At 41.6% G+C, this 26,998-nt stretch overlaps 1 protein-coding gene across 1 annotated transcript in view; it reads left to right on the top strand.

Moving 5' to 3' along the window:
- Nucleotides 1–26,054, top strand: part of LOC142659151 (uncharacterized) — a 155,190-nt gene extending 129,136 nt beyond the window's left edge. The window contains exons 5-9 of the mRNA XM_075835010.1: nucleotides 1,404–1,501; nucleotides 1,589–1,667; nucleotides 1,772–1,869; nucleotides 2,036–2,150; nucleotides 24,108–26,054. Coding sequence (XP_075691125.1) covers nucleotides 1,404–1,501; nucleotides 1,589–1,667; nucleotides 1,772–1,869; nucleotides 2,036–2,150; nucleotides 24,108–25,504 — 1,787 coding nt within the window. The 3' untranslated portion in view covers nucleotides 25,505–26,054. The remainder of the gene's footprint in view (nucleotides 1–1,403; nucleotides 1,502–1,588; nucleotides 1,668–1,771; nucleotides 1,870–2,035; nucleotides 2,151–24,107) is intronic.
- Nucleotides 26,055–26,998: the final 944 nt, after the last annotated feature.

The raw sequence follows: 26,998 nt of genomic DNA, 5'->3' as shown, positions 1-26,998 counted from the left end.
AATCGGGAGAAATTACTTTACAAATGTTGGGGTGCTTTTTCTCCTTTTATTACTTGTAAAGAATAAAAATGTGTACCTTTTATCTGAAATATTCGATTTTCACTTGCACAGCCTAATTCCACAAAATGCAGCAAAGAATCTGTGAGGTCTAAATGCTCACTATTCCCCTTGATACGTTCCTTGAGGGGTGTAGTTTGGCAAATAGGGTTACTTTTGGGGGGTTTTCCACTGTTTTGGCACCACAAGACCTCTTCAAACCGGACATGGTGCCTAATAAAAAGGAGGCCTCATAATCCTCTAGGTGCTCCTTTGCTTCTGAAGCCGGTGCTTTTGTCCATTAGCACACTAGGGCCACATATGGGATACTTCTCAAAACAGAAGAATCTGGGCAGTAAATATTGAGTTGTGTTTCTCTGGTAAAACCTTCTGTTATACAGAAAAAAATTGAATATAAAGGATTTTATGACAAAAAAAAAGAAATTTGTAAATTTCACCTCTAGTTTGCTTTAAATTCCTGTGAAATGCCTAAGGGGTTAAGAAACTTTCTAAATGCGGTTTTGAATACTTTGAAGGGTCTAGTTTTTAAAATGGGGTGTTTTAGCTGAACTAGTAACTAAAAAAAAAAATAGGCTTTTGAAATTTTCTTCAAAATATGAGAAATTGCTGCTTATGTTCTAAGCCTTGTAACAACATCCTAGAAAAATAAAAATGTTCAAAAAATGATGCAGACATATGGGAAATGTTAACTAGTCACTATTTTGTGTGGTAATACTATCTGTCTTAGCAGATACATTTAAATTCAGTAAAATGCAATTTTTTTCCACATTTCCTCTAAACTTTGCTATTTTTCACAAATAAACACTGAATATATCGACCAATTGTTACAACTACCATAAAGCCCAATGTGTCACGAGGAAACAATCTCAGAATCGCTTGAATAGGTATAAGCATTCCATTACTGCATATAGTGACACATGTCCGATTTGAAAAATGGTCTCTGAGCCTCAAGACCAAAACTAGGCTGCGTCCTTAAGGGTTTAATCACCTAAAAAAATATATATATTTTATATATATATATATATATAATCATTTTTTGGGTTGCAGGGAACTCTTAAAGTAGAGACGCCCTGTGTCCCACCAATTTCAAGTGTATCCGCAACCACAGAACACAGATGCAGTTAAATACTATGGCGGAGCAGGGGGCCGAATGTTCCCCACCATTCACTCTGGTAGGCCACAGTCTGCTTTGGGCCGACAGCTTACAAGGTGCTGGCACAGGTTGTGGGAACCTCAACATTGTAATTTCGGCTCTGATCAGTAAACATAGAAGTGTTGGGAATGGTGTCTGATATATAGACAGATATACAGCAGTCATGTATTCCGTCACTGTGTGTTTCCTACAGATGAATCCAGTAGGAGAAATCCACCAGAGAGTTGTCCCAGTCCTCTGTATTCCCAGGACTGTCCAGAGGAAAATCCCAATGTCCCAGAAAATCATCAGGTAGATGGTGCCAAAGTCTCATCAAAATATGACCATAAAGTAATTAACCCGAAGTTCATGCTATATTTTTTTTTCTTGTTTGTTTAGGGCGATAATCTGATAGATATTAAGGTTGAGCTTAAAGATGAAGCAGAAGAGGAGACGGATTTAATGGCTGATCAGCAGTGTAAGGAGGTTGAGACTTCAATTAGTTGAGTCACCTAGATACTACTCCCATCATCTCATCATCACATGTAAACAATCTTTTCAGTCACAGTGTGTTTCCTACAGATGGATCCAGTAGGAGAAATCCACCAGAGAGATGTCCCAGTCCTCTGTATTCCCAGGACAGTCCAGAGGAAAATCACAATGTCCCAGAGGATCATCAGGTAGATGAAGCTGAGCCCTATACCAGTTCTCTATAGGGGGGTGTGGAGCTTTTTGGTTCTGCGGTCATAGATGTGGTCATAGATTTTGGTGCTTTGTTATGTTGATCTGTAAGATTCTTCGCACTCTCTGCTGTATTGTTCTGAATTGTTACATATGTGAAATCAGGGGGAAGATCTGACTAACATTAAAGTGGAGGATGAAACCAGAGAGGAGCAGGTGAGGGGCGATCAACCATGTAAGAGTCAAGTGCAGGAGGAAATTCCAGTAGGTGTTGCCACAGGTAAGTAATAATGAATTTAGAAAGTGAATTGGGAGTTTTGTTAAGGTGAGGTTCCTTAGTTCTACATTACAGTAACCTTTCAGACAATGTGTTATACATAGTGCAGGACGTGAGGGAGCTGTGACTGCACATAGAAGTTCTCCACAAGGTGTTCTATGATTCCGGTCATGCACTAGGCTTATCAGATTTTGGGAGTGACGCCAGGAGCCTGTAAAAATGACAATACACTGCAATACATTAGTATGTCTGACGATCGCTGGTTCAAATCCCCTGTGAGGACTAATAAAAAGTGTTAAAAATAGTTAAATAAAGTTTTCAGTGGTGTAAAAAAACTTTCCTCTAAAGTAATTTAACCTCTTCCCGACTACCCACTGTAAATTCACGTCGCCGCTTGCTGGGCTCTGTGCAGCGCCAACGTGAATTCACGGTGGGTGTTAAAAGCGCGAACAGGTGTCTCAGAGTAGCGCTGACACCCGGATTGCGCTGTTGACCCCTGCCTCTTGTCCCGTAGACATGATCGGGACCGGATTGGTTCAGGTCCCGATCATGTGATCGCAGGGATAGTTTGTTGCTACAACAAACTTTCCCGGGGACCGATTGCGGGTGCTGACGTCGGTTGTCATGGCAAAACCGGAGGCTATCCAGCGGCCTCCGTGTCTGCCATGCACGGAAGCCTATGAGGATCAGCCGGAGGGTGGTCCTGATAGGCTTCCTGTCAGTGTGACTCTCAGTGTCACACTGATTGTTTATAATACATTACACTACCTAGGTAGTGTAATATATTATAGCAGCTATCAGTGCTGCAGGTCTTCAAGTAAAAAAAAAAGGGATCATAAAAATGTTTCATAAAAGTTCTAATTTACAAAAACAAAAAATGCTTTTTTTCCTATGAGTCTTTTATTATAGGAAAAAAATGAAAACTTTAAGAAAGTACACATATTTGGTATCACCGCGTTCGTAACTACCCAAACTATATAAATATTATATTATTTTTCCCACACGGTGAACACCGCAAAGAAAAATTATTAAAAAAAACAGTGCCATAATCACTAATTTTTTGGTCACCACCCCTCGCAAAATATAGAATAAAAAGTGATCATAAAGTCGCATGTACCCCAAAATAATACCAATCAAAAAATACAACCCGTTCCGCAAAAAACAAGTCCTTACACAGCTTTTTGGACTGAAAAATAAAAAACTTATGGCTCTCAGAATATGGTGACACAAAAAATAAAGAATTTTATAGAAAAGTGATTTTATTGCGCAAACGCCACAAAACATAAAAAAAACAATATACATATTGCCGTAATCGTATCGACCAGCAGAATAAAGTAAAATGTCATTTATAGTGCATAGTGAACACCTGTAAAAAAAAAAAGAAGAAAAAACATCAGAATTTGTTTTTTTGTCACCTTGCTTGCCAAAAAAATAAAAAACAGGTGATCAAAAAAATCACATGTACCCTGAAATTGTACCAATGAAAACTACAGATTGTCCTTCAACAAATAAGCCCTCACACAGCTCCAGTGGAGAAGAAGTAAAAAAGTTCTGGCTCTCAGAATATAGCGACATAAATTGTGCAAATCGTTCCAAAAGCGGATAAGATCGGGCACCATTTATCAGTGCGACACTGGCCACATATCTATGAATTATTATTTATTTACCACATGATTATACCCTGATATACTCTGCCCAGCTTATAAATGCCCCCACATTGTAAACTGAAATACCAGCAAAACCCCAAACAGAACTACTACCAAGCAAAATGGCGCTCCTTCCCTTCTGAGCCCTACAGTGTGCCCAAACACCAGGCTTACGTCCACATATATGACATTTTATATCCGGGAGAACCCGCTCAACATTGTATGAGGTATTTATTTTCAGTGGCACAAACTGGGCACAACATATTATGCATTAAATTTTAATTTTCACTTTGCACCAGCCGTTGCGCATTAACCCCTTCGCGCACCACGACAATAGCATGTTGTGGTATAGGGAATTATATATGGAGCGGGCTCATTCGCTGAACTTGCTCCATACGCTACAGGTGTCAGCTGTACTTACAAATGGACACAGCCAGGCCAGAAATTCTGATGAAAGGGCGAGCAGGTGCTTTAAATAATAGCCACTCCCACTAGTCTTGAGGGGAGTGGTGTGTGGTGCATGGGGTGTGTTGTTGTTTGGCATAGCAAGCAGGGTAGCCCGCTCTATGAATTATCAAGGCGTCACAAATAGGCTTCTACCTGGCTATACACGTTGTGCCTCATGACGTACACACTATCCCTCCATGTTTCACTCACTTGCACCCCATTATCCATTTATTTCTATTGAGGCACTTCATTTATTACTGCCCCCTATATTTCACTTATAGTATTACACTTGCACACACACTATTCATTTATTATTTCTTACTACACATCCCATGCACCACACACCACTCCCCTCAAGACTAGTGGGAGTGGCTATTATTATTTAAAGCACCTGCTCGCCCTTTCATCAGCATTTCTGGCCTGGCTGTGTCCATTTGTAAGTATGGCCTTTTTCGGTGTTTTTGTATATGTCCCTGTGTTTTTATCGGTTCTCTAGGTGTCAGCTGTGTATTAGTGTCAGCTGTGTATTACATAGTTACATAGTTAGTATGGTTGAAAAAAAACACATGTCCATCAAGTTCAACCAAGGATATGGGAAAGGGATGGGAAAAATGTCTACACATTGACGTAGGAGCTAATATTTTTTCGTTCTAGGAAATTATATAAGCCTTTTTTAAAGCCATCTACTGAAGCTACTGTGACCAGCTCCTGCGGTAGACTATTCCATAGATTCACAGTTCTCACAGTAAAGAAGGCTTGTCACTTCTGCAGATTGAACCTTTTTTTTTCTCCATATATATATATGTAAACCTAAATCAAAAGCACTTCAGGAACACTTGAGCGATTTGATTTTCAAGAAATTATTTTGTATTCCAAAATTAGTTGCACACGACCGTGCTCGTAATTACGACTCGTAATTACGAGCACGGCCGGCCACGGGCAGCCGGCCGCTTTTGCGAGCCGTGCTCCCATTATAAAGCATAGCAGCACGGCCCATAAAATGAAAAAATAGAACATGTTCTATTTTTTTTAACGGCACGGGCACCTTCCCGTGAGAAAACGGGAAGGTACCCGTGGCTAACAGAAGTCTATGGGCCCGTTATTGCGGGTCGTAATTACGACCCGCAATAACGGGTGTTTTTACGGTCGTGTGCATGAGGCCTTACAGAGTAAATTTTCAAAGCAAGCGATAACACAACGTTTCGGCCCAACCAAGGCCTTTCTCACAATCGCTGTAGAAAAATAAGACAAAACAAGAATCTAATATATATATCAACAGAAGAAAAAGTATAGTAAATAATAAAGAACACATAAAAACTAGATTCTAGAATCTGTATTTAAATCCAGTTTAGAGTAACAAAAACAACAGACATAAATATGCCAATTACATACCAAAAACAAGAAAAAGTATAATTCAAAAATAGAACAACCTAATTACTATAAGTAAATAACCATAGACCTAGTCTATTGTGTACGATATTCACAATTAGTGATCAATGCAAATAAGTAACATATAAATGACGCATGTTTTGGAAAAATTCCTATTCAAGCATCTATAACAGAATCACTATGTTAGGGATCTGCCAGGTACTACGTCTAGGTATACTCCTGGGATTAATCAATCCACACCTGAGGCCAGACCTGTTAGACTGACACCGTCTCCCACCAACCAGGGTGGCAGGCTCAGGAGTGGGAGAGCCTATCGCGGCCTGGTCAGTCGGAGTTAGCTCCGCCCCCTGTCCTTTATTACCTGCCGTGTTCTCTTCCTCAGTGCTTGTAATTCTTCTAGATTCCTGGCCTCACTGCTGCTTGCTCCAGCCTGCTTCTGCAGTGCTTCTGCCTTGCTGCAGTTCCGCTTTACCTGCTTCGCTTTGCCCCTGGCTTGCTTCATTCTCCATGCTCACTTTGGTATACTCCACTTCATCCTGGTCCTGACTATTCGTTCACCGCACCGTTTCCTCGCGGCGTTCCGTGGGCTACTGCCCCTTCCCTTGCGTGTTCCCTGTTTGTTCTCCCGTGCACTTAGACAGCGTAGGGACCGCCGCCCAGTTGTACCCCATCGCCTAGGGCGGGTCGTTGCAAGTAGGCAGGGACAGGGCGGTGGGTAGATTAGGGCTCACTTTCCCTTCAGCTCCTTCCTGCCATTACACACTAGGGTATATATAATATAATGTAAAAATACATTAGATGGCAAAAAATACATATAGAAACTATAGGAGAGGCATTGGCGAAACGCCCCACAGGACCATACCATAAAGTACCGGTAATATGGAATAGTGATTAGGAGAAAGAAGTGAGGCAGTGTACAACAAAGAGAGTATGTGGAGGAAGAGTATATAGAATAATATATACAGGGAGAACAATGATCATCAGGAGAACGACAATAAAGGCCGAGCACAAAAGAATCAATAGGTGGCATGACTGTATCAAAGGTAACATACCTGCATATGGTTTCTGAAAGAAAGTGTAGTATAGGCGTCTTCCAGACGCTCCTGGTAAGCCAGTGTGTGTGCGTCCGAGAATTCTAAACGGATCCAGATATAGGGCGCGAGCTCCCTATACCGGATATCCGGTCTCGCTACGTGGGTGGAACGCAAGCCATTCGCGGCGCATGTGCAGTATGGCCAAATAGGTTGCGATTTGGAATGGTATAGGGAGCTCGCGCCCTATATTTGGATCCGTTCAGAATTCTCGGACGCACACACACTGACTTACCAGGAGCGTCTGGAAGACGCCTATACTACACCTTCTTTCAGAAACCATATGCAGGTATGTTACCTTTGATACAGTCATGCCACCTATTGATTCTTTTGTGCTCTGCCTTTATTGTCGTTCTCCTGATGATCATTGTTCTCCCTGTATATATTATTCTATATACGCTTCCTCCACATACTCTCTTTGTTGTACACTGCCTCACTTCTTTCTCCTAATCACTATTCCGTATTACCGGTTGTGAGGATCGCCGATCTCAGGTCACGTCACAGGAGTGAACTACCCTACTGAGTTTATTAATTTACCTCATAAATCCACGCCCACCTACTCTAGATGACAGGATTATGCTAAATTACTCCCGTAGTTTCCAGCACCCCAATAATTTATACCACAGTATGCTACCACCACCACCTATACTTATCTAGGCAATAGGGGCCTACGTCTCTATATTCCCTTAACACCAGTTACAATAACAGATTATCTAAATGGAACATAAAATACAGGTAACGTTCCTCACCTTCGGAAGATTGAGTTCTGTAAGACTACAAGGAAGAGACTTATAAATATTTCAATTTAATACACAATAGTGCAGTGCAATACAAAAAATAGTTGTCAGATTAAAAGATGAAAAATATACATACAGTTACAATGCAATCAAGCAGTTTATGAAAATAAAAGGGATAAAAGAAACAGAACAAAACCTTACTGATGTACAGCGGCGATATCCTGGCTGTGGGGACAGCTGAAAATATGGGCAGTCACTCCAACCGAGATATGGTTCCCCAATGACTGACACTGCCCCTCACTTCTCATGGCATTTTAAACACAGTTTTTTCCCTCCAGTTCACTGGCTGGTGATGTCACTGAGAGGAGGCTGTTCATATGATAATGAAGCGTACTCCTCCCATTACACAGTTGTATTTCTATAGAGAAACATAAAAGTGATCATGTGTCCTTGCAGGAATCCCCTAGAAGTATAATATTACCTGCATTCACCTGTGCAGACATTTACCAACCAGGGCATATCAAACACCACTATACTAGGCCCATGTTTTTAGCCAATAGCCAATCCCAGGTAGTTCCTCTGAGTGTAGGGATCTGAATTTGACATATATATGAGGGCTATTTCCCCTGATCATAACTAGCTATGTGGGTCATTACAAATATCAATTATGATGGGGTTTGCCTTGATGTATCCTACTTTCTTTGAACATAAGCCATTGTCACATGTTTCTCGATTTGCATAGCTTTAGATGTTTTGTCAGGATGTTTGGGCAATTACCTCCAGCCCTGGTAACAAATCCTTAATCAACACATCTCGCACCTTGTTGAGGATAGGGCCAATTAAACATTTGTCAGACAGTGGACGTCCTTTGATGGCCAAAGATCTGCATTTCTTATGTAAATCAGATGTATCTTCTGTGTCAGAAGGAGTTATGAACTGACCTCCTAATAACCTTACTTTGAGGATATTACCTATAACACCACACAAAGAGGTACACTTTATGGCATGGTCCTGAGGGGCATTTTGCCAATGCCTCTCCTATAGTTTCTATATGTATTTTTTGCCATTATCTAATGTATTTTTACATTTATATTATATATACCCTAGTGATTCTGTTATAGATGCTTAAATAGGAATTTTTCCAAAACATGCGTCATTTATATGTTACTTGTTTGCATTGATCACTAATTGTGCATATCGTACACTATAGACTAGGTCTATGGTTATTTACTTATAGTAATTAGGTTGATCTATTTTTGAATTGTACTTTCTCTTGTTTTTGGTATGTAATTGGCATATTTATGTCTGTTGTTTTTGTAACTATTTAAATGCAGATTCTAGAATCTAGTTTTTATGTATTCTTTATTATTTACTATACTTTTTCTTCTGTTGATATATATATTATATTCTTGTTTTGTCTTATTTTTCAACAGCGATTGTGAGAAAGGCCTTGGTTGGGCCGAAACGTTGTGTTATCGCTTACTTTGAAAATTTACTCTGTTACTAATTTTGGAATAAAAAATAATTTCTTGAAAATCAAATAGCTCAATTGTTCCTGAAGTGCTTTTGATTTAGGTTTACATATATATAGTGTGGGTACTCCAACCCGAACCTGAACAGCACGAATGAATTAGGAGTGCATCCTTACAATTACAAATACTTTTTTTTTCTCCAGACGGAGAGAGTGCCCCCTTGTTTTTTGAGGGGGGTTTTACATGGTACAGGATTTCACTATATTTTTTGTATGTGCCATTCATATTTATATAAGTTAATCATTTCCCCCCTTAGTCGTCTCGTTTCAAGGCCGAATAGGTTTAAAGCGTAGCTAAACTTTCGCAAAAAAAATATTTAAACGCTATTATGTCCCTCTATGTGAATACATTACTCTTAGCAATTTTTTTCACTTCAAAGTAACTTTTTTGCAGCTTTTTTTCTTGTGAAATCGTCCACATCTATTTTCTCACACTTCCTCATTCTGGCAGTTGCTAGGGGCGCGTCTTACTGTGTGTGATGTTACGATTTGTCTGTATCTTTCATGGGCAGTGAACTCTGAGGTATAACTACAATACTGTGAGCGTGCACTGAGCTATGCACTGCACAACACATTATATACAAAGATGTAAATATCTCTGCACACTCCAGAAGAAAGGAATCAGAGTTTTTCTTTTCACTTTCCCTGGCAAGTTCAGGGAAGATAAGACAGGACGGCAGGATGATTGCAGGGGGGGCGGGGCGGACGGAGCAGTCCTAGTCTTATCTGATGCTAATTAGCAGCTCAGATTACAGTGTCCTGAGACTCTTTGCCGGAGGGAAGGGGGAGAATCATCCAGGCACAGAGACCAGTTCACACAGTCTCTTCCATGCGCAGTCTCTTCTGTGTAGTGTATAGAGGCAGAGAGACCTTCCTGACGATCACGATGGGGGTGTGCACATTTGACGTCAGGATGGGGCAACCACCTGTACAGCAGAATCCGTACACTGATGCATTCAAACGGTGTACGGATTTCTGCTAGCAACAGGAGAAATACAAGAAATAAAATGTGGTAGAAAAGTGTCAGAGTGGCCATTTAACACACATATAACACAAAAAGGAGCCCAAATTCATTAATAAAGTATATTACAAAATATATTTATATTACACATGCTGCTAAAAAATAAAAAGTTGATCGAACGTTTAGTTACGCTTTAATTCTTTCAATCTTTCCTCATAACTTAAATTCTCCATGCCCCTTATTAGCTTCGTTGCTCTTCTTTGTATTTTTTCCAACTCCAGGGCATCCTTTCTATGAACTGGAGCCCAAAACTGAACTTCATATTCTAGATGAGGCCTCACTAATGCTTTGTAAAGTGGTAATATTACATCCCTGTCCCACGAGCCCATGCCTCTTTTAATACACGACAATATCTTGCTGGCCTTTGAAGCAGCTGATTGACATTGCATGCTCTTATTTAGTTTATGAATTACAAGTACACCCAGATCCCTCTCAACAAGTGACTCTTCCAGTGTAGCTCCCCCTAGGACGTATGTTGCATGCAGGTTGTTGGTACCCAGATGCATAACTTTACATTTATCTACATTAAACCTCATTTGCCAAGTGGATGCCCAAACACTCAGTAAATTGCAAGCTGATTTGGATGCACTAACCTCTTCTATAGACTGAGCAATACTACATAGCTTGGTGTCATCTGCAAAAATAGAAATAGTGCTATTAATCCCATCCTCTATATCATTAAGAAATAAGTTGAATAATAGTGGTCCCAGCACTGAACCTTGGGGTACACCAATTATAACCAGGGACCATTCAGAGTAGGAATCATTGACCACAACTCACTGAATACGGTTCTTGAGACAATTTTCAATCCAATTACAAACTATACTATCTAAACCTATAGTCCTTAATTTACCCATTAGACGTCTGAGGGACAGTGTTAAATGCCTTTGCAAAGTCCTTTTTGGACTATATCCACAGCTGCCCCTCTGCCTAGGCTTCTGCTCACCTCTTCATAAAAACATATCAGGTTGGTTTGACAAATTCTGTCCTTAGTAAAACAGTGCTGGCTATCACATAATACTAGTTTTTTGTCACATAATCCTGTATATAGTCCCTCAATAGCCCCTCAAACATTTTCCCTACGATGGATGTTAAGCTTACTGGTCTAAAATTACCCGGGGAAGAGCTAGAGCCCTTTTTCAAAATAGGCACCACATTTGCCCTGCGCCAGTCCCTTGGCACTATACCAGTCACTAGAGAATCTCTAAATATTATGAAGAGGGGGACTGAAATAACTGAACTAAGCTCTTTAAGAACTCTAGGGTGTAACCCATCTGGTCCCAGGGCCTTGTACACATTTATTTTATTTAATTTAGCTTGGACCATGTCAGCAGTCATCCAATTCAGTATATCAACTGATATAACTGTGCCAGTGCTGTTAATATATCAGCTTCTCTTACTTCTATTGTATAAACAGAGCTAAAGACCCATTTAGTAACTGCCTTCTCTTGATCCCCTGTGACCAACTCCCCATTACCACTATCTAAGGGTCTTTTCAGACCTTGGCTTTTTTGCATTTATATACTTGAAGAATTTATTCGGATTTGTTTTACTATCCTTGGCCACCTGCCTTTCATTTTGTTATTTTGCTAACTTTATTACATTTTTACAGATTTTATTGCGCTCTTTATAACTTAAAAAGGCTACAGATGTACCCTCAGATTTGTATTTTTCAAATGCCCTTTTTTTGTCATGTATTGCTCTTTTTACAGAAGGTGTAAGCCATGTGGGGTTTAATTTTAGTTGTTTATACCGGTTACCTATAGGAATACGTTTTGCACTATAATTACCCAAAGTAGATTTGAAAATCTCCCATTTATCATTTGTACCATTATTTGACATTAGTTCTTTCTAATCTATATCCTGAATTGCAGCCCTCATCCTGGAGAAATTGACCTTCTTAAAATTAAGTGTTTTTGCCCTCTCAGACTGTTTTGTTTTTTGCAGTATAGGTAAAATGTAACTATATTGTGATCACTGTTACCGAGGTTTTCCCAAACATTGACATTCCCAACAAGCTCTGCATTATTAGAAATGACCAGATTCAACAGAGCCTCACCTATAGTCGGGTCTTCCACAAACTGGCCCATAAATTTTCCTGCAACAGGTTGAGGAAATGTCTTCCCTTTGCAGTTGAAGCCGAACCATGACGCCAATTAAAATCTCCCATTATCACTACAGTACCCACCTGTGCAGCCCGCTCCATCTGTTTGTATAGCTGACCTTCCATCTCCTCAGTTATATTGGGGGGGGTCTATCGATTACACCAAAAGTAATTTTTTCAGTGTTTACCTCCCTTTCTAGTTCCACCCAAAAGGCTTTAACCTCCTCACAATCTTCACCCTCTAATGTCTCTTTAACACTCGCCTTCATATCACTTCTCACATAGACATACATCACCGCCTTTCCTATTTGTCCTGTCTTTCCGAAAAAGTGTAAAACCCTGTAGATTTACAGCCTAGTCATGTGAAGAGTCTAGCCTTGTTTCAGCAACACCAACTACACTACCGTTCAAAAGTTTAGGGTTACTTAGAAATTTCCTTATTTTTGAAAGAAAAGCACAGTTTTTTTTCAATGATGATAACATTAAATTAATCAGAAATACACTCTATGCATTGTTAATGTGGTAAATGACTATTCTAGCTGCAAACGTCTGGTTTTTAATGGAATATCTATATAGGTGTATTGAGTCCCATTTCCAGCAACCATCACTCCAGTGTTCTAATGATACATTGTGATTGCTAACTGTGTTAGAGGGCTAATAGATGATTAGAAAACACTTGAAAACCCTTGTGCAATTATGTTAGCTGTAAACAGTTTTGCTGTTTAGAGGAGCTATAAAACTGACCTTCCTTTGAGCTAGTTGAGAATCTGGAGCATTACATTTGTGGGTTCGATTATACTCTCCAAATGGCTAGAAAAAGAGAGCTTTCATGTGAAACTCGACAGTCTATTCTTGTTCTTAGAAATGAAGGCTATTCCATGCGAGAAGTTGCCAAGAAACTGAAGATTTCCTACAACGGTGTGTATAACTCCCTTCAGAGGACAGCACAAACAGGTTCTAACCAGAGTAGAAAGAGAAGTGGGAGGCCCCGCTGCACAACTGAGCAACAAGACAAGTACATCAGAGTCTCTAGTTTGAGAAATAGACGCCTCACAGGTCCTCAACTGGCAGCTTCGTTAAATAGTACCCGCAAAACGCCAGTGTCAACGTCTACAGTGAAGAGGCGACTCCGGGATGCTGGCCTTCAGGGCAGAGTGGCAAAGAAAAAGCCATATCTGGGACTGGCTAATAAAAGGAAAAGATTAATATGGGCAAAAGCACACAGACATTGGACAGAGGAAGATTGGAAAAAAGTGTTCTGAACAGACTAATCGAAGTTTGAGGTGTTTGGATCACACAGAAGAACATTTGTGAGACGCAGAACAACTGAAAAGATGCTGGAAGAGTGCCTGACGCCATCTGTCAAGCATGGTGGAGGTAATGTGATGGTCTAGGGTTGCTTTGGTGCTGGTAAAGTGGGAGATTTGTACAAGGTAAAAGGGATTTTGAATAAGGAAGGCTATCACTCTATTTTGCAACGCCATGCCATACCCTGTGGACAGCGCTTGATTGGAGCCAATTTCATCCTACAACAGGACAATGACCCAAAGCACACCTCCAAATTGTGCAAGAACTATTTAGGGAAGAAGCAGGCAGCTGGTATTCTATCTGTAATGGAGTGGCCAGCGCAGTCACCAGATCTCAACCCCATAGAGCTGTTGTGGGAGCAGCTTGACCGTATGGTACGCAAGAAGTGCCCATCAAGCCAATCCAACTTGTGGGAGGGGCTTCTGGAAGCATGGGGTGAAATTTCTCCCGATTACCTCAGTAAATTAACAGCTAGAATGCCAAAGGTCTGCAATGCTGTAATTGATGCAAATGGAGCATTCTTTGACGAAAGCAAAGTTTGAAGGTAAATAATTATTTTTTCAAATAAAAATCATTGTTTCTAACCTTGTCAATGTCTTGACTATATTTTCTACTCATTTTGCAACTCCTTTGATAAATATAAGTGTGAGTTTTCATGGAAAACCCCAAACTTTTGAACGGTAGTGTATATCTATATTTTCTTCCAGTATCAAGGCCTCCAGCTCCCCCATTTTGCTTGCTAGACTCCTGGCATTTGTAAACATACACTTTAACTTGCCTTTCAATTTTTCCCTTTCATTATCAGATATTTTGATATTATTTTGGCATTTTTATTTTCATTGCTGTTTTGTAACAAAATGAACTCCCTATCCTGTTGTCTAGTCCTCTCCCCACAGTCTGTTTCTCCCCCCCACCAATGCAGTCTGACCCCTCTCTAACCTGACTACCCCTTTATTTTCTACATTGACATCCCTCCTCAGCCCTAGTTTAAATAATCCGCCACCCCAGCTAGAATTCTCTCCCCCAGCACAGCGGACCCCCTTCCATTTAGGTGCAAATCATCTGCAGAATACAGTTTGTACCCCAATGAAAAGTCAGCCCAGTGCTCTAGAAACCCAAAGCCTTCTCCTCTACACCAAGACTTCAGCCATGCATTTAACTCCCTGAGCTGCCGCTGTCTTTCCTGTGATGCGCATGGCACAGGCAGTATTCCTGAGAATACAATCTTGGAGGTCCTTCCCTTCAGCTTGTAGCCTAGTTCTTTAAAATTATTCTTAAGGCTCCTCCACCTACCATTTATTCTGTTGTTGGTACCTACATGAACCACGACAGCTGGATCATCACCAGCCACTCCCAGTAATTTATCCACCCGTTCCACCACATGCCGAACCCTGGCACCAGGGAGACCGCAAACCATTCGGTTGAGGCGGTCTTAGCGACAAATTATTCTATCCGTCTTCCTGATAATAGAATCCCCTACAACTACCAATTGTCTGCCCGTACCTGCATTTCCATCCCGCAGACTACTAGCATGGCTGTTCTCCCGGCTGTTAGGGAGATCAGTATCCACTAGGGCTTACATTTCTGAGACCGACACCCTCGCATCATCACCCAATTTGGCAATTTTGCTTGGAATATCAGAAACAGGATTGGCCTTCCTTTTCTTTGACCCTTTTCTACTGCCCCTAACTATATTAACCCAGCTACTTGCCTGATCCTGCTGACCCATGTCTTCACCCTCCAGTTATACCCCACTAACTGCTTGTTCAGTCAGCAGCATGCTCCGCTCAAGATTGTCTATGACTCTGTGTTGCATTTTGCTCCTCCAGATCTGTAATGCGAGCTTCCATGTGAACAACATGCTCACATCTGCCACAGAGGTATTCACTCTGGAACTCTGGGTCCAGTCGTGCATACATATGGCAAACTGTGCACTGAAGAAAACCTCCAATCTTGCTGTCCATTATCCCAGTTAAAAAAAAACAGTGAAGAATTGTTAAAGTAAAAGAAAAGAAGAGTACTTACAGGGGCTTTAACTCCTCTTTTTAATTCCGGTTTTGTAACTCCACTTGATATACAAACCACTTGTTTGACAAGCCAAAACAGAGCAGGCTCTACAGAGTCCTGAGGGCTAATTTATACAATCTGGGAGCAGTTAACCCCTCCCCCTAGTCAGCTGCACAGCAGGACAGAAGCTAAGAAGGAAAAAAGGTTTTAAAATGTGTCAGTTTTGCAAACTTCTTTTAGCAAGCACTCAATTCATATATCACACACAATATCCCACACTTTGTCACACAAGAACACAGCAAGTCAATCCGTTATTGTAACTCCACTTGATATACAAACCACTTGTTTAGCAAACCAAATATAGTGATATATTGTAATAGTTAAGACTTTTACGGACGCGGCGATACCAATTATGTTTATTTATATTTTTACTATGAAATTTCATATTTTTTTTTACCTTAAAAAAAAACAACCTTATTTTACACATTTTTACTTTTTTTTTTATTAGTCCCCCTAGGGGACTTTAACCAGCGATCGTTAGATCACTTGCACTATATACTGCAATACTAATGTATTGCAGTATATCGCGATTACCGCAGGCAGTGCTTACTAGGAGCACAAAGATGGCAGACCTGGGGGCCTTCATTAGGCCCCCAGCCAGGCATAGCAACCAACGCCTCCCCCCGCGCGATTGCGTTGCGGGGGGGGCACGATGAGCTGTTAGAGGGGGTTTTCCCCCCCCCCCCTCTTTCTAACTATTTAAATGCTGCGGTCGCTATTGACCGCGGCATTTAATGAGTTAAACAAGACTCACCAGTTGACCTATTCTCTAGTAGTAGACATAACACCAGAGGACCCAGCGGTCGTGAATCTATATTGTAGCAATGTATGCCGGCAGCCCCCTGCGATCCCTGGAAGGATAAATCCTTGTCGTGGGAATGAGATTGAATGCAGGGGAAAATTGAGAAAAAGTTCATGCAGCCTTTAGGTGATGGCGCCAGACTAGTAAGAACAATTGCAATATGTATAAAATTTCAGATACCTGACGAAGGGATCAGTACGGTCCTGAAACGCGTAGTCTGCACGAATAAAGAAAGACAAGTTTTATTCATATTGCCATTGTTCTTACTCGCCTGGTGCAGTCACCTAAAGACTGCATTAACTTTTTCTCTGTTCTTCCCTGCATGATTATGAGGAAGCACCTATTTTGACCAGTTATTGACTGCCCATAGACCTATAAATGTCCTGGTTGTCCACACATATCTCTGAAAGGAACTTTTAAAAGATCCAGTAGATATTTCTACTCTCCTACTCCATCAGAGTTAAATATATCACTTATTTTGTTACACAATATCGAAGCCCTATATTTTCTTTAGAAAACAAGACCAAATAAAAATAGGTTGGCAGAGGAATAGAACAACAATTTGCTATTTAATTGTCACATGACTAAAACTTTAATGAGGTCACTTCATTTCATTAGGTTCACATTATCGGTACTTCATACCACCCTCTTTCTCCTTAGAACAGCCTGAATTCTTAGTCGAGTGATATTACAATGTACTGGAAACCTTTTATTACATATTCTGATTGATAACCTCACTCTGTCTATTCCACTACATCCCAAAGATGATCTATAAAATTGAGATCTGGTGACTGTTCATCCAATAGGATATGCAGACCTCGTTATCATGTTCGTGAATTGAACCAGAGATGTGTGCTTTGTCTCATGACACATTATCTTGTAAATTGTAGACTGCGGCCAATATTAGACTGTAACAACATTACGTTAAGATGTTGTATGTCTTATTAATATATATATATATTTTTTTAATCAAGTAATTTTTTTATTTATTTTCAACAAAAACACAACATTTGCGTCACAGTGACGCAACACCAATATCCCCCCCCCCCCCGCCCCCCCCCCCCCCCCCCGTCTTCCAAAGTATGCTTGTTCATATATACATAATGATCATTACCAAAAACATTGTCAAATATACATAATGCATCTATATATCCAGAACGTATGCACATACGATTTAACATAATCCCCCCAAGATTGACCAGATTCCTCTAAGCAGCGTCTATTATCCTTCCAACTACCTTACCCTAGACTGCATCCCAGCTGCAACCCCCGCTGATATATTCAGGCCCCTACTTTCCACCCATGGAGTCCATATTTTGTCGAAGGCCTGTGTAGCGTTCCTAGCCGTGTATCAAATCTATCCATGCGTGTCAACCACGTAACTTTATTACAAAATTCCGATAACGTAGGCGGTTCATCGTCCAACCAATGCTGCGCAATAAGTTTCCTTGCCATATACAGCATACGAGCAACGGCCACGTTCACATGTTCAGAGACAGAAATATCCTCAACATACCCCAGGACACATACAAAAGGAGTGAAATCTACCGACACCCGATACACAGAAGAGATAGTGTCTACTACCTCTGACCAGAACTGCCACAGCCGCACACATTGCCACATGTGCATCAACGTGCCAGGTTCCCTACCACACCTAGGACACTCGGAGGAGTCCCAGGCCCCAATTTTATTTTGAAATTCCGGCGTTCTGTACACCCGATGCACCAGAAACAGATGGGAAATCCGGTGTGCCTCATTCAGAGATAGTTTCGGGATACGCGACAATATATCACTCCACTGACCCTCTGCTATAGGCCAAATATCACTTTCCCATTTACTTCGCAGCAGCGAAGGGGAGTCATCAAGGAATCTTATCAGAAGACTTTTATATAAAAGGGATATAAGGCCAGATGGGTGACTAGTCTTACTAATAACTCCTATCAGGACATTGTCCATCAATGTGACCGCTTTACTCCTATGCTCAATACCGTACGCATGTCGAACCTGCAGATATTTGTAAAATTGGGTATGCGGGAGACTAAACTCCGCCTGTAAACCGGAGAATAATTTTAACTCCTGACCATCCAACAACTGACCTATTCTACGAACCCCGTGGTCTTTCCAGAAAGCAAAATCAGTCAGAGTACATATGAGGTAACTACGGCGTATCCCAGATAGCCGTGTATTGTGTACAGCCAGTAATACCCTGAATATTGTGAATACTCCACCAGACCTTATGTATCAGATATAACGTTGGATAGTGTTTAGTATGTAGTTTAAACTTATGCGCCTCCAGCACCTCGTATAAAGAGTCTGAACATAGAAAATGCTGTAAGAGCAGCCTAGTGCATTCAGCTGGGTCATCCATATCCCACCCTCTGAGATGTTGCAACTGAGAAGCCAGATAATACAAGCGGGGGTTAGGAACCGCCAGTCCCCCGTCTGTCTTATCTCTCTGCAATGTCTCCAGTTGAATGCGTGCATGTCCTGTGCCCCATATAAGACACCGAAACAACCTGTTAACCTTGTAGAAGAACCGCTGAGGCAACCATATAGGTGCATTATGTAAGAGATACAGCAGCTGGGGCATCCAGATCATTTTTATTAAATTACATCTTCCAATAACTGAAAGACAATTTACACCAGACATCCAGCTTGAGTTTAAATCGGGCCAGTAAGGGGGTCAAATTCAATCGTTAAAATTGCTCCAGTTTCATGGAGATTTCAACTCCTAGATATTTAAAGGAGGTAACACACTTCATAGGAAGATCAGTATAGGGCACCTGCCAGTGTGTATCATCTACCTTCATCAGGACCGACTTGGACCAGTTAATTGGCAATCCCGAGAATCGGCCAAACTCCTTAATAGCAGACATAGCTGTATCCAAGGAGGCAGCGTCATCCTCCAAAAACAGTAGCATGTCATCTGCGTACAATGCCAGTTTCTCTTCCTGTTCACCGTATCTGAATCCAACAATGTCAACTGAACCCCTAATCAATACTGCTAATGGTTCTATGGCTATGGCAAAAAGCATCGGAGAGAGTGGACACCCCTGCCTTGTACCCCTACCCAACGGAAATGCGGCAGTCAAACAGATATTCACTCTGATTCTAGCCACAGGTCTGTCATATAACATCCGAATCCAGGAGATAAACGAATCCCCAAAGCCCATCTTCTGAAGTACTGCCCATAAATATTCCCATTGTACATGGTCAAACGCTTTTGCTGCGTCTAGGGAGCAGAGTACCTTTCTACCCGAGTTGTCCGCTGGAAGTTGTAGATTTAAAAATAACCGTCTTAAATTAATGGCCGTAGATTTATTCGGCATAAAGCTAGTTTGATCCGGGTGTATGATTGAGGTGATAACCCTAGAAAGGCGTATAGCTATGGCCTTAGCAATGATTTTAATATCTAGCAGAGATATCGGTCTATAAGAGTCCGTTAACAAGGGGTCTTTGTCTGGTTTCAAAAGAACCACTATCACTGCCTCCCTCATAGTATCAGGCAAACTCTGGTCCCTAGCAGCAGATACAAAAACATCCAAAAGATGCGGAAAAAGTGTGTCCCCCCCAATTTTTTTAACATTTCCACCGGCAGGCCATCCGATCCCGGAGCCTTTCCATTTGCCAAGGATGCCGCCGCCTCCTGCAGCTCCTCCAGAGCCAGAGGGGTCTCTAAAAATTCTTTATCGCTGGAAGCTAAACATGGTAAGGGGATATCCCACAAATATGTATTCATCTGTGTCGCAGACATATGGACATGCAAACTGTATAAGGATTCGTAGTAGGAGCGAAATACATCTGCTATCTCTGCATTACCATATACCAGGACTCCAGCAGCATTCCGTATTGTTGCAAAATACGTCTGACCACACTGCGCCCTTGCCACCAGTGCTAGCATATGTCCCATCTCCTCCCCTTCTGCATAGGAGCGCTGTTGCTGAAACATCTTCTTATTCGCAGCCATCTCCAATAGATGCTTCTTCAATAATTCCTGGGCTTCACGCCAGTCCGCCAGGGATTGCGAAGTATTATTAAACACATGGATCACTTCAGTCTGTTGCACTCTACTCCTAAGAGCTTCACCCAGCTGTCTAGACTTCCTTTTAACCCGACTGGTTAACTGGATCAAACACCCTCGCAGCGTAGCCTTCATAGCGTTCCAAACCACACCTATGTCCGCCGTACCCACATTCTCCAAGAAATGGTCTCCCAGTACCTTAGAAATAACAGAAACATCAATAATAGTGAGCCAGAAGGCATTCAACCGCCATAGCGCCCTAGGTGTAGCAGGAGCTTGAGATAGTGCGATGTCCATTAAGAGGGGGAGTGATCAGAAAGCGCCCTAGGTAAGAACTCATTATGCACAACTGCTCCGGCTACAATTTCAGGGCCCAGACCAAGATCTGGACAGGCTGTTATGCGAGCTGGAAAAAACAGGAATACTGCCTATCATGCGTATGTTTCAGTCGCCACAGATCGAACAGCTGTACCTCCTGAAGGAAAGATCCGAAAGCGGTTACAGGACTATCTATACCAGCTCCAGCAGCATTATTATATTTGTCCCAGTACGGATGTACATAGTTATTAAAGTCCCCCAGCAAAACAAACGGTATACCCGGCCTAGCCCCAGTGAAGTCTAAAATCCGCCTAAGCACATCATAATTAAAGGGAGATGGGATATACACTCCAACAAGTATATATTGTATAGAATATACAGTGCAGTGAAGACACATATCTCCCCTCATCATCAATATCCACCTGGAGACACTGGAAGGGTATCAGACGATGTATAATCAGGCTGACACCCCTCGAATAGCTGGTGTGAACAGAGTGATAATCATGGCCCATCCAGGAACGGTGTATAATGGAGAGTTTTTCCTTGGAGAGGTGGGTTTCTTGCAAACACAATATAACAGGAAAATGTGACTTAATATATTCAAAGATAGCTGTACGCTTAACAGGATCCCCCAGGCCCCGCACATTCCAGGAGATAAGCTTGAGATTAAGAGCCATTTTGCATACAGAGAATAAGTAAACAGGAGTACAATAGCAGTTTCACACAATTAGGATATAAACCCATAGTAACATCAGGACAAATATGCATACTCTGGAAGAACCCCGAAGAAACACCCCCCTCCCCCGCCCCCCTCCCAAAACGACCCCCCATGCCAATAAACCTGCTTTAGCCAAAGCAAGTCGGGGCACCAGTCCTCCTTGAATCTGGACAACATGAATCAAACAAAGTAACCGTCAGCGTCCTGTACCAGCTCCTGGATTCATCAACCTGCAAGAAGCATGTGTGTTTCGGAGCAACCGGCTCCCTGGAGACAACAGTTCACAAAGTAGAGCTCGTTCCGCCATCTATCCATCCGCATCTCGAATACGGCGTTCACTGCGGTCCAACCATTCATGGCATCTTTAGAGTGTTCAAAGAAGTGCTTTTCCCCCATGGCGACCACTTGGAGTTTCGCCGGATATAGCATACGGAATTTGTAAAGTGCGTAGTCTCCTCTTCACCTCTTGAAATAGCACACGTTTCTTTTGCACCTCCGCTGAGAAATCCGGAAAAAATGCTATACGGTGCCATCCACAGCGATATCTTTCATTTCCCTAGCTGCTCTCAAAATGGCATCTCTGTCATGGTAATGCAGAAGCTTGACAAGCATGGTCTGCGGCGGTGATCCAGGCGGTAATGGTCTCAAAGGAACCCTGTGAGCACGTTCTACAGCATACAAAGGCGATAGGATTGTATCCTCAAAAGTAGTTTTCAGCCATGCTTCAATGTACAGGGTGGGCCATTTATATGGATACACCTAAATAAAATGGGAATGGTTGGTGATATTAACTTCCTGTTTGTGGCACATTAGTATATGGGAGGGGGGAAACTTTTCAAGCTGGGTGTTGACCATGGCGGCCATTTTGAAGTCGGCCATTTTGTATCCAACTTTAGTTTTTTCAATGGGAAGAAGGTCATGTGACACATCAAACTTATCGAGAATTTCACAAGAAAAACAATGGTGTGCTTGGTTTTAACGTTACTTTATTATTTCATGAGTTATTTACAAGTTTCTGACCACTTATAAAATGTGTTCAAAGTGCTGCCCATTGTGTTGGATTGTCAATGCAACCCTCTTCTCCCACTCTTCACACACTGATAGCAACACCGCAGAAGAAATGCTAGCACAGGCTTCCAGTATCCGTAGTTTCAGTTCGTGCACATCTCGTATCTTCACAGCATAGACAATTGCCTTCAGATGACCCCAAAGATAAGTTTAAGGGGGTCAGATCGGGAGGCAATTTCTTCTGTGATGTTGCTATCAGTGTGTGAAGAGTGGGAGAAGAGGGTTGCATTGACAATCCAACACAATGGGCAGCACTTTGAACACATTTTATAAGTGGTCAGAAACTTGTAAATAACTCCTGAAAGAATAAAGTAATGTTAAAACCAAGCACACCATTGTTTTTCTTGTGAAATTCTCGATAAGTTTGATGTGTCACATGACCCTCTTCCCATTGAAAAACTAAAGTTGGATACAAAATGGCCGACTTAAAAATGGCCGCCATGGTCAACACCCAGCTTGAAAAGTTTCCACCCTCCCATATACTAATGTGCCACAAACAGGAAGTTAATATCACCAACCATTCCCATTTTATTTAGGTGTATCCATATAAATGGCCCACCCTGTATTCAGTCGGAGTACTACCTTCAGTACGTTCAGGCATTCCCACCAATCGGACATTATTTCGTCGGAGTCTGTTCTCCAAGTCATCCGCCTTAGCCTGCATATTCAAAATGGCGCGGTCATGTTTGGAGATAGCATTTTGCATTGGTAAAATGGCGTCCTCTATTTCACTGACGCGACCTTCGTCAGCCGCCATCCTGTCTGATACTTTTTGCAAAGCATGCCGGATAAGCCCCACATCTTCATGCACACCTCCCAACTGCAGTGACATGGAGGACAAGATGGCATTGCACTTTGTAATGACCATAAATACATCACTCATCGAGGGTTCATTCCTTCCCACCACAGGCAGTGTAACAGGGGACAATGGGGAGCAGGCACCCCCCTCAGGCTGAGAACCCACATGTGCTCACTGCCCTTCACCTTCCAGCGCTGGAATCTGCAGGGACTTTGGAGGGAGAGCCGTCTGTATTTGCTTACTGGTGGCAGCAGATGGGGTTCTGGCGTATCCTGCCAGCTTAGAGGCCGCAGCACGTGCAGCCGCCGACGGGGCTCCGGCGCCATCTTGGCCGTCCTTCTCCACCTCCGAGTCCTTGTTACGACGCGTCATGGCCTCAGGAGCAGCGCAATAGAAACACCCGCTCTCACGAACGATCCTCCAGGTAAGTGGCGGCAGGCTGGTGCAGTTCAAGCCAGGAGAAAGCTCCGAAACAGGAGAAATGGAGGAGTTCTTGCAGGAGCTAGTCCTCTGCACGTCCGCTCACATCCCCAGCCAGGCCACGCCTCCGTCTTATTAATATTTAAATGGCCAACTGTGTTGGCAGAGAACAGGCTTCATTGCCAGACAAGGTTCTGCTTTTAAAAAAAAATTATTTAATCAAGTCAAGCTTTATGTAATAAATTAAAAGTGGAGGACTGAGTGTAGACCAGAATCCTGCACTTTTGTCATGGATTTCTCCAAAAGCCAGGAGTGGATTCAAAAGGCATGCCTTAAACTTCTGCCTGCTTGATCCACTTCTGACTTTGGCTCAAAACACTGCATGTGTGTTTCCAGCCTAATATGAATGCTATAAATTTGTCAACTTTTCTATTTTGAAACAAAATCACAAGACTAATTTTTAATCCTAACAGGAATTCCCAGTAAGAACTCTGAGGGAAACTTCACGTTATTGCTAAATTATAAAGTAGAAGATGAAGATATCATCCAGCACTCTTCAGGAGAAAACCCCATTACCCTCAATGTACATTCAGGACGTCGCAGTAAAGACCTATCATATAATTTCACTAAACATGAGGAACCTTCTGACCAATCACAGATTGTTATCACAAGTACAGCTCAGAAAGGGGGTAAAAGGTATCAATGTGGTAAACAGTTCACAAAAATCTCAGGTCTTTTTACAAAGAAAATAATTCATACAGGGAATAAGCCATATTCATGTTCATTATGTGATAAATGTTTTACTGATAAATCACATCTTGTTAAACATGAGAGAATACACAGCGGGGAGAAGCCATATTCATGTTCAGAATGTGGGAAATGTTTTGCACAAAAATCACATCTAGTTACACATGCGAGAATTCACACAGGAGAGAAGCCATATTCATGTTCAGAATGTGGGAAATGTTTTATAGTTCAATCACATCTTGTTAAACATGAGAGAATACACACAGGAGAGAAGCCATATTCATGTTCAGAATGTGGGAAATGTTTTAATGATAAATCAAGTTTTACTATACATAAGAGACGTCACACAGGAGAGAAACCATATTCATGTTCAGAATGTGGTAAATGCTTTACAAATAAATCAAATCTTATTACACATGAGAGAATTCACACAGGAGAGAAGCCATATTCATGTTCAGAATGTGGAAAATGTTTTACAGAAAAATCAGGTCTTGCTAAACATGAGAGAATTCACACAGGAGAGAAGCCATATTCCTGTTCAGAATGTGGGAAATGTTTTGCACGAAAATCAAATCTTGTTACACATGAGGGAATTCACACAGGAGAGAAGCCATATTCATGTTTAGAATGTGGGAAATGTTTTACAGTACAATCACAGCTTGTTAAACATGAGAGAATTCACACAGGAAAGAAGCCATTTTCATGTTCAGAATGTGGGAAATGTTTTACACAAAAATCACATCTTGTTAAACATGAGAGAATACACGCAGGGGAGAAGCCATATTCATGTTCAGAATGTGGAAAATGTTTTACACAAAAATCACATCTTGTTAAACATGAGAGAATACACGCAGGGGAGAAGCCATATTTATGTTTAGAATGTGGAAAATGTTTTACAGAAAAATCAACTCTTGTTATCCATGAGAGAAGTCACACAGGAGAGAAACCATATTCATGTTCAGAATGTGGAAAATGTTTTGCACGAAAATCAAATCTTGTTACTCATGAGAGAATTCACACAGGAGAGAAGCCATTTTCATGTTCAGAATGTGGTAAATGTTTTACTAATAAATCAAATCTTATTGTACATAAGAGAAGTCACACAGGAGATAGATTAGATTAGTGTTCAGAATGTGGGAAATGTTTTACTACTAAAGGCAAACTTAGGGCTCATCAGAGAAACCATACAGGGAAGAAACCATTTCGATGTTCTATATGTGGAAGATTTTTTACATAGAAATTTACATTTTCGAATTTGTCAGATAATTCACATGGAGTAGAAACAATAAACTCCTATAGGATGTGGGAAATGATCAAAAAAAGAATTTTAAACATCAGTTTTTCTACGGATATTAAACAGCCAATAAGAGTATTTGTTCAGTTTTTTTGGGTTGTGTTAGCCTGGATCTTCCAAACACCCAAACTATATTTACCTGAGGTGAACTGTGAAAGCTTCGATGAAGGAAAAGTATTGTGGATATAAGGAAGAAAAGAAGAGCCTTGTTTACATACGAAGAAGCTAAATTGTCAACATGAACCTTGCTTCTTATTACTGCAAGAGAATCCAGGGTGATAGTAAGGGCAATGTAAACTTTTTATTTTTAACACATATGGACTTTTTGATTTTTGACGGTCATTAAAGGATGGGTGTCGCGAAATTATTTTTTTTATAGAATATTGCTTTTAGTATGTTATTAAAATACATTTTATTTATTTGTGTGTTTGTGTTTTACTTTTTTTTTCTTTCTAACTTTTACTTCTCTAAGGGGGCTGCCATTTTGTTTTTCATCTCTGTATGTGTCGGTTAACGACACATACTGAGATGGAATACGGCAGCTACAGTGCATAGGGCACAATGAACGGGAGCCGTTCCATTGACTCTGCTCTCTGGCTCTGTACTGCGACGCAGGTCATTGTCACACAGCAGATCAGCTGTTTGCAGGTAGAAAGCAGGCGCCATACTGAAGACCAGCTGCACTGCAGGTAAGATGTGTGTCTCTGTCCCACTCTCTATCACAGACCCCCGCTCTCGTGACCCTCGACGGGCCCCCCCGATGGGTCCCCACCCCTAACGCCCGGGGCCCCCCCTAACGGCCCCTCCCCTGTATGAAGGACACATGATGTAACTGTACAGGGAAAGCCCTGAACGGTAAATCTCTAGTTGTGCTGAGACTGGTTGGGAATGTGATGAATGAACCTCTCAGTCTCAGCACAACTAGAGAGATTTATCATTCAGGGGTCTGGGAAAGCTGGATGACCACCATTACCCCTCCTACTGGAGTGTGTTTGGGGATGTGACTAATGAACCTCTCAAACTCCAGAAGGAGGGGTAATGGTGGTCACCCAGCTTTCCCAGACCCCTGAACGGTAAATCTCTCTAGTTGTGCTGAGACTGTTTGGGGATGTGACTAATTAACCTCTCAGGCTCAGCACAACTAGAGAGATTTACCGTTCAGGGGTCTGGGAAAGCTGGGTGACCACCATTACCCCTCCTACTGGAGTTTGAGAGGTTCATTAGTCACATCCCTAAACAAACTCCAGTAGGAGGGGTAATGGTGGTCACCCAGCTTTCCCAGAAGCAGATATAACCAGGAAAGGGCTGGATGGACGGGCTGAG

This window comes from Rhinoderma darwinii, chromosome 1 (genome assembly GCF_050947455.1).
Source record: "Rhinoderma darwinii isolate aRhiDar2 chromosome 1, aRhiDar2.hap1, whole genome shotgun sequence".
Lineage (NCBI taxonomy): Eukaryota > Metazoa > Chordata > Amphibia > Anura > Rhinodermatidae > Rhinoderma > Rhinoderma darwinii.
Note: the sequence above shows the minus strand (reverse complement) of the source record. Positions and strands in the feature narration are given on the sequence as shown.